Source organism: Trachurus trachurus (genome assembly GCF_905171665.1).
Source record: "Trachurus trachurus genome assembly, chromosome: 6".
Taxonomy (NCBI): domain Eukaryota; kingdom Metazoa; phylum Chordata; class Actinopteri; order Carangiformes; family Carangidae; genus Trachurus; species Trachurus trachurus.
The window spans coordinates 23,969,474-23,985,043 of NC_139897.1; the positions used below are offsets into that span (position 1 = coordinate 23,969,474).

The 15,570-nt window shown below is 40.4% G+C and overlaps 1 protein-coding gene across 1 annotated transcript in view; it reads right to left on the bottom strand.

The window, feature by feature from the left end:
• Positions 1-10,124, bottom strand: part of bicd1a (bicaudal D homolog 1a) — a gene marked incomplete at both ends in the record, with an annotated part of 31,913 nt that extends 21,789 nt beyond the window's left edge. The window contains one exon of the mRNA XM_083973604.1: positions 9,909-10,124. Coding sequence (XP_083829730.1) covers positions 9,909-10,124 — 216 coding nt within the window. The remainder of the gene's footprint in view (positions 1-9,908) is intronic.
• Positions 10,125-15,570: the final 5,446 nt, after the last annotated feature.

Sequence of the window (15,570 nt, forward strand, 5' to 3'; positions counted from 1 at the left end):
CTGCGTTTTTTGCTACGCTTTCAGAGTTTGCAGCACACACAGCTAAAGTAGACGACTAATCAATACAGCAGCCTGCAGGCAGGGGAGTCCTGTTCCCTCTTCCTTCTTACCCACTACTGTATTTCACTGCAGCAAAAAGGAGCTTTCTGAAAAACATAATCCAGGCAGGCCTGAAGGGTCTCTGCAGAGAGAACAGCCTCATTAAAGTCATTTTCTCCCTCGTGAGAGGATCATGAGATATCAAAAAATTCCGGGCAAAACAAAAGAATAAGGGTGAGACTGAATTAAGTGAAAAAAATAATGATTTTTATTGATATGTGTTGATATGAGCTATGTTATTCTCTGTACAGTGACCAGTAGCCACTTCCTCTCCAGCCCCCGTCATCTCCCTTAAGTCAACGCAAGCGTGAAATGCTGAAACAACAAAGAGAAGCAACTGATCGGAGTCACTCACCAGCAGCAGCAGCAACAACCACTCTATCCTGCCGCCCCTCCCTCTCTGGTCTCAATCACAACATCCGCACCCAAAGGCCCCACCTCTCCTGCTACACACATACGGACAGAGCAGAGAGGGGGAAACAAAAAAGAAAAGCCATACGCATACACACACACGCAGGAAGAGTGTGACTCAATTGCAAAGACAAATGACCTTCCCTTCAGGTCCTGACAAAACACACACTCACCCCCCCATGTTCAAACACCAGAGGCCAAAACAGAGGGACAGACAGGTCCTTATCTCTATGCTCAACCTCATCCCTGAGCCTGTTGCCGGGGTCACAGGTCAACGCCACCAACCTGCAGCGTTCACCGACAAAGCAGAAAAACCTCCTCCCTGAAAAAAACAAAACATCCCACTCACCATACAGCTGAATGATGAATAATGTGTTACCAGCTGCCTTTAGAAAACCACAATCACTGAGTGAGTGATACATTTATTAAGTGCTGAAACAGATTCGGCCGACTGACTGACTATACCGTCCAGCAGACACCGCAAAGTGCCAAAACACAATTCCCTTTGTACAGTAAGTCACTCATTCAACAGCTGTTATCTGCTATGAAACATGTCCGATATGTTTCACCAACATGCACTGCACATGTTTCCACAAGCCCACGCTACACTTTACACACAATAGAGTGCAGCTTAGCTCAGACATGATACATTTCCATCACACAGAGCTGGAAATCGATGCATAATTCCCACTTCACTCCAGGGGGGTGTGGTGTGTGTGGTGTGTGTGGGGGGTATGAGAGTGAGAGAGTGTGGGGGAGAGCCATGGGAGATGAGGAGGGGGATGGTGGACTGATGGTGTGGAGAAAAAGTGAAAGAAAGAAAGGAACAGCATCATCTCATGAGCATGAGGTATTGATTCAACCCCTCCATCCATGTTTACTGCCCTCCTATATGGAGCCATGTAAAAGAGGAGCGGAGGGGAGGAGGGTGGGGGGGTGGGGAGGGGACAGGAACCTGTAATGCACCCTTTCTCCCCAGTGAGGACAGATAGATTTACAACCACTGCTGCTTTCTTGTCTGATCGTTGCCCCCAGAACTGGAGAAATGGCCCAGTCAAAGCACGCCAGGATGTATGGAAAAATAGTTAACAGGTTAATAAATATTCAAGTTTTGGCGTTTTTTTCCATCAAGTGTCTCTTTTTTTCTTCAAATTCAGGAACCATCTGGTATAAACAGATGTGCAGAGCAGGTTTGAATGTCCTGCTTAGCTTTAACACGTAATGTCAAGCTGCTGCTTCAGAGCCTTGTCCGCCACATTTCCCCTGATAACAGTTGGTGTGGGAGAAATGTTCAAACACCTCTGGAAATATCACTCTCTCTAATACTTCTAACATTCGGGCTGTGTGTTCTGGTCCTTTCTGTGCAGGACACAGAGGATTTGTGGATCAGCGTGACTTTGCGCAGGTCATTCACTGGGCTTTGTACTGTAATTCATTCTGAAGGAGACGGAGACAAGCAACACACCCTCATCAGGAGTCCCTGATGAACGGGGCCGTCGCATGATATTAACTTGATGCAGATGCACACAGAGATAATGCGGTGACAGGTAATCAATCATTATACACTGGGTACGGAAAGTATTCAGACCCATTCCGATTTTTCACTCTTTATTTCATTGCAGCCATTTGCTAAAATCAAAAAAGTTCATTTTATTTCTCATTAATGTACACTCAGCACCCCATCTTGACAGAAAAAAACAGAAATGTAGAAATTTTTGCAAATTTATTAAAAAAGAAAAACTGAAATATCACATGGCCATAAGTATTCAGACCCCTTTAAATTTTTCACTTTGCAGCCATTTGCTAAAATCAAAAAAAGTTCATTTTATTTCTCATTAATGTACACTTAGCACCCCAGCTTGACAGAAAAAAACAGAAATGTAGAATTTTTTGCAAATCTATTAAAAAAGAAAAACTGAAATATCACATGGTCATAAGTAACCCTTTGCTGTGACACTCATATTTAACTCGCATGCTGTCCATTTCTTCTGATCCTCCTTGAGATGGTTCTACTCCTTCATTGGAGGTTACAAAAGAATTTCTGCAGCACTCAAGGTTCCTAAGAGCACAGTGGCCTCCATAATCCTTAAATGGAAGAAGTTTGGGACGACCAGAACTCTTCCTAGACCTGGCCGTCCAGCCAAACTGAGCAATCGTGGGAGAAGAGCCTTGGTGAGAGAGGTAAAGAAGAACCCAAAGATCACTGTGGCTGAGCTCCAGAGATGCAGTGGGGAGATGGGAGAAAGTTCCACAAAGTCAACTATCACTGCAGCCCTCCACCAGTCGGGGCTTTATGGCAGAGTGGCCCGACGGAAGCCTCTCCTCAGTGCAAGACATATGAAAGCCCGCATAGAGTTTGCCAAAAAACACATGAAGGACTCCCAGACTATGAGAAATCTGTTCTGGTCTGATGAGACGAAGATTGAACTTTTTGCAATTAATTCTAAGCGGTATGTGTGGAGAAAACCAGGCACTGCTCATCACCTGCCCAATACAAAGGGCTGCAGTGATAGTTGACTTTGTGGAACTTTCTCCCATCTCCCCACTGCATCTCTGGAGCTCAGCCACAGTGATCTTTGGGTTCTTCTTTACCTCTCTCACCAAGGCTCTTCTCCCACGATTGCTCAGTTTGGCTGGACGGCCAGGTCTAGGAAGAGTTCTGGTCGTCCCAAACTTCTTCCATTTAAGGATTATGGAGGCCACTGTGCTCTTAGGAACCTTGAGTGCTGCAGAAATTCTTTTGTAACCTCCAATGAAGGAGTAGAACCATCTCAAGGAGGATCAGAAGAAATGGACAGCATGCGAGTTAAATATGAGTGTCACAGCAAAGGGTTACTTATGACCATGTGATATTTCAGTTTTTCTTTTTTAATAAATTTGCAAAAATTTCTACATTTCTGTTTTTTTCTGTCAAGCTGGGGTGCTGAGTGTACATTAATGAGAAATAAAATGAACTTTTTTGATTTTAGCAAATGGCTGCAAAGTGAAAAATTTAAAGGGGTCTGAATACTTATGACCATGTGATATTTCAGTTTTTCTTTTTTAATAAATTTGCAAAAATTTCTACATTTCTGTTTTTTTCAGCCAAGATGGGGTGCTGAGTGTACATTAATGAGAAATAAAATGAACTTTTTTGATTTTAGCAAATGGCTGCAATGAAACAAAGAGTGAAAAATGTAAAGGGGTCTGAATACTTTCCGTACCCACTGTAGTATGTTCTCATATGTTGCTTCTTGCTGCTGTTTGTTTATCTGACAGGTATCCCTTGAGAATAATGCACAATAACAACTCACTTTGCCACAATAGAAAACAAAAAGCTATGTTGTTTGGCTTTCCAAAGGCTATAAAAAATGTTAAGTTTTAATAAATATTTTTGAATTATTTATTATATTTAAATTATGCTAAAAAAATGTCCTGTTTGTTATTGTTGATACCGTCTTTAAATAAGCTGCTGTCCTGTCCAAAAAAGCACCATTGAAGAAAGAAATACATTTTCTTATTAGCTTTCTTACTGAGGGTTAGATGATCAGATACACCACTCACATCTGTATATTAAATCTGAAGCTACATCTAGCAGGTGTTTAACTCATCTTAACTTGACATACTGGACAAAACAACTCACACAAAAACACAGTCTTTTATCCAGAGCACAGTCTGTTTGTGTTCTTTCTATAAGAACAGAGACTTCGTGACAAAGATATTTAACTCAGAGAGATGATGACTCATGACTGAATCTTCCTCTCTCCCTTAACCCTTTGATGCACAACATGGGTCTAAAGTGACCCGAGTGAGTTTTTTTGTGCTATATCTTTGCGAAAAATGTATTTCATCATATAGAATTCCAGGTATTCCTCAATTAACTTGTTTTTGATCATAATACATCCTTATTTTGTTTTTTACTTTTTCACTTTTTTAATAAAAACACATTTTGTATCACTACCCCTCTAATGCGCAACATGGGTCTAAAATGACCCACATTCATTTCCAATGTGATTTCATGCTGAGTGATAGTTTATTTGCTGTAACTTTTGAAATCTATCTATTTTATGATTGAATGTTCCAAGTATTATTTAATATCTTGTTTTTTATTAGTGGGGTCATTATTTCCATTTTTAATTTCTTACTTGTGAACAAAAATTAACAAAAATGTCTCAGTGAGTGGACCAGTTGAAAAAACAAGTATAGCAAGAATACTTTAATTTTAGCATTCCCTCACTATCTATACCAACAACAGACCATTGTTTCCTTGATTACAATAATGACTAGTCATTAGGCTACTTGTCCTTTTTCCCCATTAATAGCTCTGTTGACATATTCTACTGTGGTCAACAGCTAGCCATAGTTTATAATGTCTGAGTAGGCTATTTCAATGTTATATCTTTGAAATCACTGCACAGTATTTATCATTTTCTTCAGTAAATATTCGTTTTTAAGCACATATAATCATATTTACTTGTTTTACAATTATTCCAATTTACCTAAAGAAACATTTGATGACTCATTAAAGATAACTGTGCATAATTGATAAGGTTTTAGTTACCTTGAATAAGTAGCTACATTACTTGTCATAAAGGGAAATACCTTAATATTAGCAAGTTAGCTAACTGTTAACATGATGACATGTTCTAGCTGGTGACAACAATAGAATAATATTCTATTGTAGACACCAGCTAGAACATGTCAACAGCTACCTAGCTAGCTAGCTGGTGACATGTTCTACTGTAGTTAACTAATACAGTAGAATGTAGAAATGTCAACTGCTAGCTAGCTAACTGGTCCACTCTCTGAGACTTTTTGTCTATTTGTTCATAAAATAAGAAAGTAAAAATGGAAATAACACCCTGTACTAATTAAAAACAAGATATTCAAATGATACTTGGAGGATTCAATCATAAAATATATTGATTTTAAAAGATACCACAAAGAAACACTCACCCAGTATGAATTCACATGGAAAATGAATGCGGGTCATTTTAGACCCATGTTGCGCATTAGAGGGGGTGTGCATATGTTGTGCATCAAAGGGTTAAAAAAAAAAAAATGTTTTTCAAGTTACCATGTGAAACATTTGATGCAGATTTGATTTGGCATTTTCCTCAGCCTACAGCCTTGAGAACAGAACTGACCTGTGAACTGCCAGTTCTCAACATATCACAAATGTCAATATTTCCACAGACTTGTAATTCAAAAGAGCTCATCAACATTATCTAAAAAAGATGAGTTATGACAATAAAAAAAATGACCAATACTTCACACCTCTTTAGACTTATATTTTGCACAGATGTTAAAAGGCCAGAGTATTTTTCTTTTTAGATAAAATGTCAAGGAGTTTCATTCAAATGAAGGGAATAATCCCATCTGGACTATTATAACTGCAAGGTTGCTCTGCGAGTGCACTGGCTCTAAAGACAGATTTCGAGTCTCAACAGTGCGATGAAAACACTCTTAGCCATATGAATGCACTGCTCTTCCTACTCTGCAGTGATGGCATCCTCCTCCTCCGGCCGCTTAGTGTGTCCTATCTGAGGTTGATCTGCCCGGAGACAGCACTAACAAGCCAGAACCACGGGGAAATGGTGTCTCCGTCACTGCTTAGGCAGCTATCCAGAGACTTACGGCAAACACACACACACGCACACACACACACTAAGCGATGCAAGACATGAGAGAGTGATTGGGCCGGGAGGCAGAGAGAAGGACAGGGAGAGGGAGGCTGAGTGAAAGTGCCGGCAGAAGGGAAAATACACGGGAGGGGACAGGATGCTACAAAGCAAGAAAACACTTTGTCCGTTGCCAAAATCCACTCTTAGCATTCTATTTCTGTTCGGACCCTGCTGACAACGTATATAAATGCTGCTTTTTCTGAGGAACATAGGCCTAGTGCACAGATAATGAGAGAATAAACAGCATGAGTTAACTTAAAAAATGTCTAAGATCAGCTTCTTATGAGTGGTAAAAATATGTTGCCATTTTAAACAACAACCAAAGAAACCGATAACTTTATAGAGGTTTTGTTTTTAATTAGTTGATTATTTGATTAGTCAGTTAACATAACAATTTTCAGTGACTTTTGGTAATCACAAGGAGCACTTTTTATTGATTAATTGATAATGAAAACAATAGATAATTTCCTTCCAAAGTGCTCAAGACTTTTCCTAAGAGAACGCTGTTTTGTCGTCATCTCCTTCTGTTATCCATCTCACATATACATGCAAATTACTGCCAGATACAGACACACAAATGCCAAGTTTTCTACAGCAAGACCAAATTAGCCCAGCTGAGGCATGAGTGTATGGAGTCTGTGGGTGGTGAATGTGTGTGTTGATGATGACGGGAGAGTGTAGGACGAGCAGTGCTGCAGCAGTGAGTTGTTCTCCACCAGCTGGGACCGGGATCGAGGGCAGAGCATGTAGGACATACTGTTACCACACAACATATGTAAACACAGCAGGAACACACATGCAAATCTGGCCAGTTTACTTGCACATATACTAGACTATACTCTGTGGGACATCTACAGTGATGACAAGCCAATAGTTAATACAAGCTTGAGGCATTAACCTGTTATTTTTGACAATCAATGATAAATGTGAGAGGTTTTCTGTGCATAACTATATAGGTAACATAATGCCTTGTCTCAGCATACTGAACATATACTGGCAGAATGAAAAAGAGGCTGCAATCTATTCTCAAATAAAAGGAAAGTGATGTGGGAGTATGTAATGGATTTGTGGTTTTTCATAAGAATAACCAACAGACATGAGACGGGCCACTCGATCCCAGAAGCAATCCCAATTTCCATTTTCTGTTTCCCCTGCCCTTTTATAATGCACCTCTCCCGAGCGCAGGCGGAGCAGATATGATGTTATTTTAGTGGCAGGTCTGCACACCGCCATGTGGACTCATTTTATAGGAGTGTGCGACAGGCAGACAGACAGACAGGGACCAGGAGGTGTTTTTCTGTGGAAGTAATATCACCTCCGGAAAATGTTCCCTCCATAGGATGAGTGCAAAAAAAAAAAAAAGAGAGAGAGAAAGACAAATGGGCAGGCAGACAGGTGGGGAAACAAAGAACAAAGGCCAAGTTTACCACACAATCCACTATCCTTCCCTTTCCCACTCTGACATCTTTATATCTCTGCTTCTTTCTCTTTTCTGTCTTGTCATGCCATTCCCTCCATCATCTACCACATCGCCCATCATCCAATAATCCATAAGTGTGAGATATCAGCAGGACAGTGCTGTGCTGCCGCTGGTGTCAGGCTGTCTCTTCATCTTAACTTCCTGCTGTGAGCTGCACAAAGATCACTCAGATTCTGCATGCACGTCAAAACAAAATCTTCAACAAGTCAAGCAGTGGGATGCAAGGGAGAGCAGGAGAGGAAAAGCTGCAGAGATGTAAATGTATAATGTGACATGGTGAGTGCTACAGTAGCTCGAGCATGTGATGTCATTATTTTTTTATGTGGACCTACAGTAAATATACTGAGCCAACGGAGCAAGAAACACCCACTGATGGAGTCCATTTTAGTCTGACAACCTTTTTATGTTTTTTTTTCTATATTTGGAGGACACTGTATTACCTCTTTTTGTTTGAAATGATAAAGTAAAGACTTAAGAGACCTATGAGAATCATTTTCTCTGTTTTCCCAAATTTGCATGCCTTTTGCACTTGTTTTTTTCATGCAAATGTCATGTTGAATATGTAATGTGGAGGAAACCCATCTTCGTTTGCTGTCTCTGTTGTTCATTAAGTTCATGCAGGTCTCATGTGTAACTGGTTTAGGAAGAATGAAATGAAGATATATATGAAGACATGTTTTTGGCTTCATCTTGCAAGTATAGCTGAATAAAGAATAGAGTCAGGTAACAAATTTAACTTCCTTAAAGTGGATTTTACTGTACACATTTTTCAAAGCCTTGATAAAGAGTCACTATATGCTTGTCTGTTACAACATCTAAAGCCAAGATGTGCACATTTTAAGTCAGAAAAATCACATCCAGAAGTCTTCAACAGTAAATGTACTACAATGCCAGAAATAAATCAACAAATCCTTACATACAAGGACCCGAAACTAACAAGTAGTTGGCATTTCAATCCATTTATAAATGTATCTCTGCAGCTCTAATATGCTTTAAGGATTTTCTTGTGACTTTTAGACCTAAGTGAGTGGTGTGTGCACTATTAGAGATGACACTGTACTGTATAAATAGCGACGAGGTCTTCTGAGGTGGCAGCACAGTGCAAACATCCCCATCTCTTTGACACACACATACAAGAAAAGAAGAAAAAAAACACACAGCCGCCTTTAGCTCCTCCTTCTTGTGGCCCCTTTGGCTCTGACGTCTCTATAAGCGACCTTGAGCTGTGAAGCTCTGTCAGCATCCACCTCTTGTTGCTATATATGCATGTGTGCATTAATGAGTGAATGTATAAACACCAAGTCATTATTCAGGCTGGGTCCCACAGCACTTTTTGACTTTGAAGCTTGTGTGAAGTTGACCCACCCAAAACATTTTATTGTTTAATTCATCCTTTTGGATTATGAAGATACAGTATATGAGTGGGTCATACTGTATCTTTATGTCCTTGTAAACTTGCAGGGTCTTTATGGAAACCCTTATGCTGACATTTAGATCAATGGGGCAACTGTAGTGAACAAGTCTGAAGATCCAATTACTGTGAGCTTCTTGAGAAAAAAAGAAAAGAAAAAGATCTTGGCAAAACTTCAAAAACCTCAGTCCCAAAACAGTTACTGTACCTCCTGGAAGTAATAACTGGCACCATGCACACACACTGGGAAGGAGTTGAAACAATGAAACACAGCGGTGTGGGTGGAGCAGGGTGTTAACTGTGTGCTTGCAGAATCCTGAGCTTGCAATTATGATATTATGATGTTCACTTCTGCTCTCTGTATAGCTTCACTGCACAGAAACCACATGAATTATTCAGGGATTTTTTCTTTTTTTCTTTAGAAGTCTAACTTATTCATACTGGATGAAACATATACACCACCACAAATATAGACATTGTTATGTAACCTCCATCTGAAGGATTTTCAATTAGATTACATAAAAAAAAAAAACTATTGCTCATCCTGTTAAAGACCCTGGAGACCACCCAACGACCCCTGCTGCTCCTCAAACTGGCCCTGCTGCTGCTCCGGATCGCACACACCAGTTTACAGCTACAGTACCCGCTGAGAGCATGGTAACACAACAAGAAACACATCAGTCATAGTGGGTGGACACCCGCTGGGCTGGTGCAGCTGATCCCACACACACACACATTCACATTCACACACACTCACACACACACACACACACACTCACACACACACCTGACTGCAGTGCCTCAGCAGCAACAACACAACCCGGTGCAGGCAGCCTATACCTACCTCCTGTAATTGCTCCAACTCCTTCCTGAGAGTCTCTTGCTCGGTCTCCAGCTCGGCATACTTCTGCTTCAGCGCCTGGTTCTCCTCCAGCACCACCAGTCCGCACTCCGCAGCCCGGATCTTCTCCCGGTTCGCCTCGGCCAGCTCCGCCGTGAGCCGCTCCACCTCGGCGCGGTACTGATCCACCGATTCCCCGCATCCTACACCGGCGGCCATCGCCCCTCTCTATCTATCTCTCTGCACCTCTGTCTGTCTGTCTGTCCCCACTGTCAGTCTGCGGTTCCCCCTCCACTGTGTCTCTCCACCACCGATATGGACAGAACCAGAGGAGAGAGAGGCAGGCGGGCGGAGGCTGAGAGACACTGAATATCCGCCCCCCCTCTCCTAAGAGCCGGTGCAGGCAAGGCAAGGCAACACAAATATTTAATGATATGACATTTAATGAGTTTAAATTAGCCTCAGCAGAATTACCAGCAGCAGCCAATCACTGATCAATAGCATCGCAACGGACATAGCACTGTGAAATGAAGCCTTGCGAGTTAGAAGTAGGTCAGTGCTGTTTTGTATGACACTCAGCAAAAATACAGAGCTTCATTTCTGCTTAATCATGGGAGCAAGAGCGCCACCTGCCCGCCACTTACAGGTATCTATCTATCTATCTATCTATCTATCTATCTATCTATCTATCTATCTATCTATCTATCTATCTATCTATCTATCTATCTATCTATCTATCTATCTATCTATCTATCTATTTTACTGGCCTATGAAAATACTGTTCATTATTTCCTTTCAAGTGAAAGTGCAATGCAGCCTTCATTATGGCTGTTAGGAACATGAGTGAGTCACGCTAATTACAGATATCAGTAGGCTATCACATCAGTTCTCAGAAATTGGATATGATATTACAGTAACTTGCATGTCTGGATTTTTTTTTTACCTAGCAATTTCTGATCTTTCAAAATAAAGTTTATGAACTGAACTCTTTGATGCTCCAGACAACACAGCTTTAATTCTCCATATATGTTTATCAGCTCTTCGAAATCTCTTCAAACCTTAAATCTAACAGATTTTATTGACTTTATTTGGAGACTTTTTAAAACCAAACATACATTTCCATATGCATATGCAATCCAATGCAAAACAATATGATAGATCTGAGCCCCATGTTAAACATTACAGGCAACATAAAAGGAATAGTTCACCAAAAAATCGAGTTGTTTTTTATTCCTCAAAGTGCATCTGGAGACCCGGGAGGCCGGTTCGTAGTCCAACGGAAACTTTGTATGACAGTCAACAACGTCCATAAAACTACACAAAAACCATTTAATCTTCCTCCACACTGCTCGTCCGCTGCAAACCAGGTGTCCTGTAGTCATTTACAGTAGTCATTTTTACAGCCTAAACAGTCCTGTATTGAATTTGCCAGGGGCACGCTCTTCATGCGATGCACGTGGACGTGACTGGACTTGCCTAAATGACGTTGTTTCGGGTAAACCCCGGACTATATCCCTTCAGGACACTTGGATTGCTGCGGACGAGCAGTATGGAGGGATATTAGAGGGTTTTTGTGTAGTTTTATGGGCGTTTTTGTGTCGGGCCCTATTACTCTCATATAAAGTTTTCATTGGACTACGAACCGGCCTCTCGGGTCTCCAGATGCACTTTGAGGAATAAAAAACTACAGTACCGTACTCCGGAGTATTCATCAGCATGAGGGTGAGTCACTAATGACAGAATTTCATTTTTTGGTGAACTATTCCTTTAAGATATAGTAAGGGTGTAGTGAATGATGAAGTATACAAACATCTCTTTTACCAATTAAGTAGACCTACTTTACCTTCAGCTAAACAATTCATTACTGAGCACTAGAGACACAGACATTACAGGAATCACACAGTATGTGTATGGAAATAATTGATTAATTGATTGATTGATTTAGATCTTTCTCCCGAATAAGTAAGCTGCCATTCACAACAATCAATGTAATGGACAAGCATTTCTCAGTTATCACAGAGCTGTAAGTGGCAATTTGTAATCACCTACTTTATGATAACAATACGCTTGATTTTTATTGTGCTGCCCTCTTTGACCCCTCCTCTGCAGCCAGGAGGACAGTTTATCTTGTGGCATACACACATGCAATAAAGGGCAACATAACCGGGGTGAAAAGTTTAGCTGCGTTCAGAGGCTTGTCAAATGTAATCAGTAATGGCACTGTCTAGTTAGTTATGGTACAGATAGTGAAGGCGTTGCTGTGTTATCATTCTTATAATTAGTAATTATATGAAAAATGGCCTATGTAACACTTCTGGGAAAGAAAGAGATGCGATGAGTTCATGTCACTGTTGCAGCCTTCTCTCAGAACAATATCACACATACCTCACAGGAAGCAGGTTTCAGGGTAAATGGAGGATATACTGTAGGTATATTATTACAGGGAAGGTTATGAGATACATTTACAGGAGCCTTATCTGTAAATAATAAATAAAGATGACTTGAGACATTAATGTACATTTCTCCCCTTCCCCCCCCCCACAATTATGCAGATGGTTGACACACTGACATCAAGTGTCTCAGTAGGGTGTTTGGGCTACTGCTTGGCACTGAGTCTACAGCTCTCTGGACTCTACTAGAGGGATGAAACCTCTTCTTTAATAAAAGTTTATTCATTTGTTATTTTGGTGAAGATGGTGGTGGAAAGTACTTTATAATGTGCCAAGTCCAAAATCCCCCATACAGTAGGTGTTCACCTGGGTTGAGCTGACCGTGGAGGCAATTACATGAATCACATCATATTTATACAGTACTCATCAAACCATTCAGTGACTCCCCCACCCACCCCATTATGAGGACATTATTATCCTGTTTCACCACTCATTGTCTGGTTTTTCCATTAATTCTTCATATCTCAACCACCCCCAATATAAAATAATACCAGTAATAGTAATTTTCCCTTTGATCCTATTTGCCAAGTTCTAAATTTCCCAGCTGACCTGCCAATAACCTCCTATTTACAAGCCCAAATTAAGATAAGGAGAGGTTGTCAGAAAGTCAAACAGATGAATGTTTTATGGTTGGCCTGTATATCTTATCTCTGACAAGGAAATGTGGTGTCATGAAAAAACTCGAACAGGCTTCTGCACAATAACACAGCGCACACTCACTCACACAACTCTTTACCAAGAAGCATGTCGCAGTATAACGAGTGCCCTCAAACCTTGATCTGTACAAATAGTGTTCATCAGTACAGACTTATCACAAGGGCTTTTTATCACAAAGACACCCAGCTGAATGCTTTCAGTAGCCATGTAGGACATCAACACTGAAAGCAAATTTCATTATTAGACAACAAAACGGCACAATTACTAATATGAAAACTTTATTCCAAGTTGGATAGTACAATATATACAACGCATTTTGACAACTATGAAGCGATATATTCAAATGAACAGTTATCAAAGTTTACACATCACAATCTAGGTTTTGTTGTTTGGTGTGTAACTAGAAACTCAATATGATCTTTGTACCAAATAAAATCAAAGAAACAGAACAGTGTCATCATTTTAGGGGTACTGAGGGTGCTATCTCTCTGTCCGCAGTGGATCAAAATAAAGAGTCCTGTAATCTGGGGAATGCGTGTTGGTCAGCACAGTCGGCGTTGATGTTGTTCTGAGGAACAGCCTCGACTGAAGAGGTTTAGGTAAGCAGCATGGCAGCCAGCACACAGCCTGCAGTGGGGGCTTCTGTAAAAACAGAAGAGTGCATATTAATGAGAAATACCCATGAGACACATAAGAGGAATCCCTGCGTCATCCTGTGATTGTTTCCCACTCGTGTCCGGTCAAGTGATTTCACAGGAGCGTCACACTTTGAAGTATCAAATTATATATTTCATGGACTTTACAGAATGACCAGTCACGTTTTGTTACCTCATAATAATGCAGCTCATGACCGGCCGTCTGTATGGGCTGTCTGGACATCAGCTCAAGGTCTCTCAGTGTCTCTGTCTTCCTCCATTTGGCCCTGCGGTTCTGAAACCAAATCTGAAGCACAAATAACACGTAATGAGGATAAGATATACTTTTTTTCTTTCTTTCTTTTATAGCAATAACAGGGTACAGAAAAACCTTGTTTTGTATCACATTCTACTGAGAGATGATTAAACCACACATTGAAAGTAATGGCGATGGTTAAAAATTCACCTAATTTGGATCAATACAGCATTCCAAGTACTAATAGGTTTTGACTCGCTGTGAGTGGGACATTCCAAATTGTGAAGGCGACACATATCATTATCAATCATTAACACTGATTGACATGTAATTTTAAATTGAGCAAGAGTACACTGGAAAAGTACATTTATATTTTTAGTCTTGGAAATAACCTGACAGTCCTACAACAGTTTGGATCTGATTTTATTTATTGTATAGCCACAATAGAAAACAAAAAATAGGTTAGTTTTTTTCTAGTCACAGTTGCATCATGTGGTGTGTCATTAGTCATCTTGAAGGTAATGCGTTACGTTAACAACAGGCCGATCACCATTACCACTTTTCCACTGATTACATTTTTGTATTATCTGTTGACTATACTCTATGTATTCACTGAATGAGTCTTGTTTGCTAGAAATAAATATATAAAAGGAAATATCAAAATGTCAAAAGTAAAATACAATAATTATAAAAGTTACAAAATTAAACAAATGTTTTATTGGTGTATGTGTCTAGAGAAAATGAATAAAGACTAATTTGCTTAATATTTGAATTGTACCTCAATTATGAACACTGCTACACAATTTGTTGAGTATTGTAATCAAATGAACTACCAGTAAGTGATTGCATATTACCGTCATGGTCTTTGGTAAAACCACACATACACAGACTCATAGAAAAAGTTACTCATTCATATAAATGCTGGCAAATTTAACAAATTCACTTAATCCACTGGTTAATTATCTATAATATTAAATGAGCTGTATGTGTCCTACCTGTATGCGGCCCTCAGTCAGGTGCAGGTGGCAGGCCAGCTGTTCTCTGGTGTTGATGTCTGGGTAGTGAGTCTGCTGGAAGACTTTCTCCAGCTCCTGCACCTGGAACGGCGTGAATGTGACCCTTGTTTGCCTCTTTTTTCTCTGACCTGTACAGTACACAAACGACAGTCGCTGTCATCTTCACCATCAGCATCATCCCCACACCTACAGTATCTAAACATGCAGCTCGGGATCACAGTCAGGCAAATTTGTCAAGTATAATACTCACTCATGCAGTCTGCGATGACCTTCGGAAACTCTTCTTGTAGTCTAGTCTGTGGTGTCTCTATTGATAGAGAAACATTTTCGATGTTAAATTGAATATAACAACCCCTGAGAGTTAATAAAAAGGTTTTTAAAAAAAAAAAAAAAAGACACATACCTGTACATGATTGTTGATTAGATTCCCTGGTGTTCTCCTTGATCACAGACCAGTTACGGTGAACTCTTCTCTCTTTCCTCCGCAGTATCTCCTCAATGGAATGTGATAATTTCTTACACGGCTGAGTTTCCCTCTCTTGATCCACGCAGGAGTCTCCTCTGTTCCACATTTCCACTAATGCATCCCCCGCCATCAGCACCTTTGTCATCAGATGTCTCGCTGGCACTCAGAAGCCCCTCTCCTTTAAA